This window comes from Nicotiana attenuata, chromosome 3, assembly GCF_001879085.1.
Source record: "Nicotiana attenuata strain UT chromosome 3, NIATTr2, whole genome shotgun sequence".
Classification (NCBI taxonomy): Eukaryota; Viridiplantae; Streptophyta; class Magnoliopsida; order Solanales; family Solanaceae; genus Nicotiana; species Nicotiana attenuata.
Genome location: NC_031991.1, coordinates 7141286 through 7148451, shown reverse-complemented (window position 1 = coordinate 7148451; position 7166 = coordinate 7141286). Strand labels below are relative to the sequence as shown.

Genomic DNA, 7166 nt, shown 5'->3' with positions numbered 1-7166 from the left:
TGAAAGTCACTTCTAAAAATCCTTTCCGAACTTCACAAAAACCTGAACCTATGTGCACGCAAGTCATAATACATTGTGTGAAGCTACTCGTGATCTCAGACTGTCGAACCGGACGCAATTGCTCAAAACGACCAGTCCGATCGTTACTACCAATTTGTGGATGAGTGTGTTAGGCAAACAAACTGAAAAAATTAGGGAAAGGAATAAAAAAAAAAAAGGGGAGAGGAGAGCATAGGGGAAAAAAAGGAAAGTATGTAATTGAAGTGAAAATAGCACGGGCTAGCTACTTTTCGGACTGGTAATTGAAAAATAGCCACTATTTTTCTGCAACACGGAAAGTTCCAACATAATATACTGGAGATTAGTGCACCTGCGTATGAACTTCTAGCATATTATGCTGAAACTCCAACACACGGAAAGGTCCAGTATAATATACTGGAGATTGAAGCACCTGTGTATGAACTTCCAACATATTATGCTGGACCAGTATATTATGCTGGAAGTCCAGTATATTATGCTGGAATATTTTCCGGATTTTGAACAGTGTTTTTGTTCAGATTTATCTTTACATGAAAAATGGCTAAATTCCTATTACTTTTGAAACAGTGACTATTTTTCAATTATCTATTGTAAATCTAGCTAGTAATTAAATCCCTTAATTGAAGGCTGTAATAATGAGGTAGGAGCCTTTCAAAGGGTAAAATATATACGGTTTGTAAAATAAATTTAAATACTTATTGAAAACTACAAAACTTAAAGAAAAGTGGTAAATAAATTTCTATTATGGTATAACTAGGTAAATTTCAAAAAAAAAATTCGTTATTCGGAAAACGACGTCAACTAGAATACTTAAGAATGGAAGTATTTCAGATCATCTAGGCCCCCATTCAAGTGATATCACCTTTTCTAACGGCAATCTCATTCTCATTTTGGTATATATACAAATGGACTTATTAAAGACTCAAAAATCGCAAGACCCAACTTATAGGAATATAGGTTATCTATTGGTGGCCCTAGGGCCTAGTTCTAATCACAGACTCGTTATATTCAATCTTAAAGAGTAGTTATGCATATCGGCCTTCCCTAAAATCCACTATGTTAGAATGAGACCACTATGTTTGGTTACTCCCTTCACTTCAAGTACTCCGCGGGCTTGAACAAATGAATTTTTTTCTTCTGAATGAGACCACGCCTTACAAATCTTGCAGCTCCTATCTAATGCAATTGATTGACCAATGAAATACACTTGTTATTTCTTTCATGCAATAATACCTTCACTTCACTTTAAGATGCTATTTTATCAAGGAAATACTACATTTTCTTTGAGTGGGAGAAGCTAGCCCAAGGGGTGCGTGCTATTTTACCAAGGAAATACAACCTTTTCTTTGAATGGGAGAAGCCCAAGAGGTGAAAGAGCGTCGCAGTAACAAGCCGTAAGAAAGATGAGAGAGCATTGCTTCCGCTTAATTACACGATATTGAATATCTTCTGTCTATTACTCTTTCAAACGTATCAAATATCATTATGCATTATAAAAAACTAAAACCAAAAATTGAGGCACGCACAAGAAGATAATGAAAGAGCCGAGCAATTAGCCAATTGAAAACCATGAAGAAAATGAGAAATAGAGAAGGGAAAAAGAGAGCAATAATACGCCATAAGGGGGAAGAAAACGGAGATGAGACCACAATTATCAGGAAAAATAGTAAAAATAGCACGGGCTAGCCAGTTTCCGGACTGATAATTGAAAAATAACCAGCGTTTGCAAAGTCATTGAAAAATAGCCACTATTTTGCTGAAACACAGAAAGTTCCAACATAATATACCAGAGATTGGTGCACCTGTGTATGAACTTTCAGCATATTATACTGGAACTCCAACACGCGGAAAGTTTCAGCATAATATACTGGAGAATGGAGCACCTGTGTATGAACTTCCAGCATATTATGCTGGACCGGTACATTATACTGGAACCTCAGTATATTATGCTGGAAGTCCTCCAGTATACTTATGCTGGAGTATCGGATTTTGAACACCGTTTTCGTTCATATTTATCTTTACATGAAAAGTGACTAAATTTCGATTACATTTGAAACTGTGGCTATTTTTGAATGACAACTTGTAAATCTAGCAATTTTTGAATTTCTCCCGGAAAAATAGGACAACTTAGAAACGAACTTTTGTGGCTAGTTAAGCCCAAACTCAAGGGACAGCGATAGAGTACAACCTCTAAAAAAATGGTTTGGCTATCTTCAGCAACATAGCAGCATGAGAAATTAACAAATAAATTTCTAGATTGCGACGAACCATCACTATATAATTAACATGAAAACATCATTCTCCGCAACAGTATCACAATGATTAAACTAAAAAATATATTGGAAATGTACTTTTCGTACTGAACAAACACAGATCAGTAAAGATGCTAAAGAGAGGCTAAATGTAACACTTGTTACAATCATAGAGGATTTGAGGAACTGTGCTTGAACATCTAATTTATAGTGCACAAGTAGGCAGAGATAAAGCAAAAACAGATCTTCAGAAACTAATAGTCTTGTTAGAGAAACAAACATATTCCCTTCTCTACTCCTCCAAGCACACAAGCAACAGGGTAGTTACCTCCTTCCAGCTCATAAAAAAGGGTCACTACCCCAACTCATTGTCAAAGACGTGGAATTAAAAAAAAAACGATAAGGAGAAGTAGAAAGTAGCTCAGTCGCATGGTTAGATTACTTGCAGCTATTCAATATGCAAGTGGGTAAAACCTAGAAACATGTCCTCTTGAAAAGTAGACCAAATATAAACACTGAGGGGTGCTCCAAATTCAGACACAAATGGCTTCCAATTTGCTTGTATCAACTATAAATAATAAAAAACAGAAACACAGCTCTTGGCGCCAACCAAAACTTTCTCAATAAGTTATTAGCTAGACAGAAATAGACACCAAATATTTTGAAGTTATCGTGTAATATATGCGAAAGTTCATTTCACACATTGTCTGGGTACTGGGGGTCCTTTCCACATCCTTAAGATCTTGGCCATAGTTGAGCCACGCATTACTAACAATCTTACTGACCACAGAGAAAGCCAGTTCAAGCTTCCTACAAGCCCATTTCAGTCTACTCCTTTACCCAAACTCACCTCTTCCTCAAAGGCCCCCAAATGAATAGAGCAACCCAAAGGTCAAAACACGTTCCCTGACATAACTCCAATGACCAAATCGAGGTATCTATTATGGATTGGCAATTACAGCATTGATACCTAAGGAAGAGGTTTGAGGTAAGATTGTGTGATGATATTGCGGGTGCCGATGGAAGATACCTCAGTAGTTTGTTTGATAAGCCATGAACTATCATGTTACAAGTTTATTTTGATGAAGACACTTGAAAAACAATCCTTTCTTGATCGTGTTGTGGAGGAAAAGTAGATTATTGGCACTAGAGGAGATGCACAAGTGGAAGAGCAGCAATAAGTGTTCAGTCTCTTGACAAGGAGCGGGAGCGGAAACAGCCTCTCAACCTCCCCAGGTAGGGGTAAGCTCTGCGTACACATTACCCTCCCCAAACCCCACTTGTGGGATTATACCGGGCAAGTTGTTGTTGTTGTAGTCTAGAGAAAAAAGAGTATTCTGGAGTTCCCTTCAACTCCCTGTAAAGACACTGGGAGCAAACCTTTAACAGAGTTGGAAATCAACTCTAGTGCATGGATCATGTTGATAGCCACTTTAGATACTTCCAACAAAGTCCTACCTACAGGCTACAGTACACATAAATTATTTTCCTTAGTTCAGTATCATCTCTCAACTATCACTTTAACGCAAGGAGTAGTACATTGGACAAGAGTCCAAAGGCGGATCCAAGATTTGAACTTTATGGGTTCAAGTTCGAAATTCTATCACCCCTCAATTTGATTTACTGGGTTTCAAATCAATTAGTTGTACTTAATTCGTAAATTTTTTATCACATATACAAGGTCCAACGCAAAACTACATAGTTCGGATGAACCCGTATATTTAACAGTCTATATCCGCCCCTGGACAAAACGTCACACTAACAGAAAATAAAAATGTTCAATATCCAAATGCAAGAGGGAAAGCATCATAATCGTGATATTTGTTCATCATGATACACTGTATATTACCCAATGAAAATGGAGGTCGAGCTACTCCATGACACTATTACAGTTATTTAATAATACCTTCACATGATCCGCGACATTTCAATACTAATATGAACAACAAAGTCACAGTACAATTAGACGCATTTGCTCATCAAATTTCGAAGCATCAATAACAAATGCATTCACGTAATTACACACCTCTTATACTACTTCTTTAGCCGGAGCCGCAGCTTTCTTCAACTCATCATCCACAACCTTTGTCGGAATCGCTACGTATCCCATCTTCTTAGGACTAACGTCATCATCACTGTCATCCTCGGAATCCTCAAAATCAAAGCGATTGGGCCAGAAAAGGAACCAGATCAAGTACATCGTCGCAGCGGTCAACGCGCCGCAGCCTACGCCAAAAAGCAAAGCTCCGACGACTCTCATGATATCCTTTGAACGATCACGAACGGAGCTCGTCACCGACGAGTAAAATTCCACCGGAATCATCATCGACGGCGAAGATCGACTCTCCAGTTCTTCTTCCACCTCTTCTACGGCGTCGTCCCGATCGTAGAAGATCGGGTCGGGTCCACGGATTAGCATTGGGTCGGATCTCCGGAAGAAAATTGAGGGTCTATTGAGTCCGAATTTTGAACTGCCGTCACGGAAACTAATGGAGCTGAATGAGAAAGTTAGGAATCGGGGAGAAATTAAGGGATAAGGGAGGAGGAAATTAGGGTTAGGGTTTTGAGAAGTGGTGGTTCTGTGGATGTGATAATAGGAAGTGGAAGTGATGAAGAACAGGGTTTTGCATGGTCTACCGGCGGCGGAGACGGCGAGGAGAGAGAAAGCGAGAAGTAGAAGAGTGAAATTCGAGGTCGCCATTGACGCGTAGAGAGAGAAGGGCAGGAAATTAACAATGACGATTATGGCTTTAATTGAAACTTTTGGGGAGGAACTTATAAATTTTTTTATTCTATAGAGGATAGCATATAATTTGACATTTTTAGTGATGCATATAATTTGACCTTTTCTTTTTCACAGATTTTAAAAGTCAAACTGTGTAAATGTCTAACAAGAACTTCCAAATTATTACCAAAAGAATTTTCCAAAAAGAGAAAAAGATCATAATAGTTTACATTTCTTTCTTTTTTTCGCCTAGTATTCGATACTCGTTTTGGGTCCGACTAAATCCTGATTCGTGTCGGAAAATCCCACATTAAGGGGTAACAAAGGCGTCTCTTTACTCATGGCTCGAATCTGACACCTCTAATTAAGGATAAAGGAGTACTTGCACTCCACCACAACCGTTGTTGGTATTTCAAAGAAGGCTACTTGTACAGCAAAATGATATAAACGTAAATATTTTTTTTGGTGACTAATTTTTTGTATTAATCACCAAGTAAATATTTACGTGACCCATAACAAGGCTACACACAGCCTGTTATCTCAAACAAAATAAACCAGAACTAACACATAGCTAATCTAGAATTTAAATCTATGAACAACATTCTGAATCTAGGGGAAGCTCTAACACTACAAAGTATTACAATTTTCCTAACTATACTCTCACAGCTTTTGCTTTGTTTCTTGAAAACTCTATGATTCTCTTCTATCCATATGCCATGTATAAATTCAGCATATACAAGTTTAAAAATGGCAAAATACCTTACCACCCCTAAATTTGTCACGGATTATTAGTTACAGCCTTTCGTGGTCTTAATTACCCCCCTCTCAACTAGGCCTTTTGAGAGTCATTACCCCCCTGGACGCTGATGTGGCAAATTGTGTGGGTGCACTCGCCTTCCACGTAGATTTTTCTGTATATGTGACATTTTTTTGAAAAATAAAATATGTTTTGATCTTTTTAAGTATGTTACCTTTTTAGATAATTTTTTTCGGATACAATTTATAATAAAACTTGGATATACAATTTATTATAAATTGTATTCAAAAAAAATTATCTAAAAAGGTAACATACTTAAAAAGGTCAAAATATATTTTATTTTTCAAAAAAAATGCCACATACACAGAAAAATCCACGTGGAAGGCGAGTGCACCCACACAATTTGCCACATCAGCGTCCAGGGGGGTAATGGCTCTCAAAAGGCCTAGTTGAGGGGGGTAATTAAGACCACGAATAGTTTAAGGCTGTAACTAATAATCCGTGACAAGTTTAGGAGGTGATAAGGTATTTTGCCTTTTTAAATCTGTACAACTTGTGACTTGCCCTTAGCTCTACCAATGATATTATGAATGTACTGATCCCATCCAACAACAGCTCATTGTGAATGTACTGATCCCATCCAGCAGCAGTGGATATTCGATTTTTCGTGTGCTAGTGTCCACGACATTTTCATGAATTCAGGCAACCGGCCCTGTATCGTCTAAAATTTTGTGGGCCCATAAAAAGCGACCTAATAAACAATAGTAATTCTTTCATTTTGCATTTGAGGGCTATAAAATAGGAATTCAGCACGATTTTCTGATTTTTCGTGTGCTAATGTCCATACATCTTCATAAATTCGAGCGACCGACCCCGAATCGCCTAAAGTTTTATGGGCCCATCAGAAACGAGCTAATAAATAATAGTCATTACTTCTCCATGACCGTTCTTTTTTTTTTTTTTGGTATTTTAGGGCCTTAAAACAGGACATCATCACGATTTCTAATTTTTCGTGTGCTAGTTATGTCCACGCATATTCATGAATTCGGGCAACCGGCCCCGAATCGCCTAATAATTTGTGGGCCCATTAGAAATGACCTAATGAACAATAGTCATTGCAACTCCATGACCTTTTCTCGTTTTTTGGAATTTTAGGGCCATAAAACAGGAACTCAACACGATTTCCGATTTTTCGTGTGCTAATTAGTCCATGCATCTTCATGAATTCGGGCGATCGGCCCCGAATCGCCTAATATTTTATGGGCGCATCAGAAATGACATAATGAACAATAGTCATTGATTCTCCATGACTGTTCCTCGTTATTTGACATTTTTGGGGCATAAAACAGGAATTTAGCATAATTTTTTATTTTTCGTGTGCTAATGTTCATGC

The 7166-nt window shown here is 37.8% G+C and overlaps 1 protein-coding gene across 1 annotated transcript; it reads right to left on the bottom strand.

Annotated features, from left to right (window-relative positions):
- LOC109223264 lies at positions 4051-5071 on the bottom strand. The gene has a single exon (XM_019387504.1). The coding sequence runs from the start codon at positions 4990-4992 to the stop codon at positions 4321-4323; it is 672 nt and encodes a 223-aa protein (XP_019243049.1). The 5' UTR covers positions 4993-5071; the 3' UTR covers positions 4051-4320.

Excerpts from the sequence above, each read along its gene's own strand:
- LOC109223264 (XM_019387504.1), bottom strand. The coding sequence starts at position 4,992 with ATGGCGACCTCGAATTTCACTCTTCTACTTCTCGCTTTCTCTCTCCTC.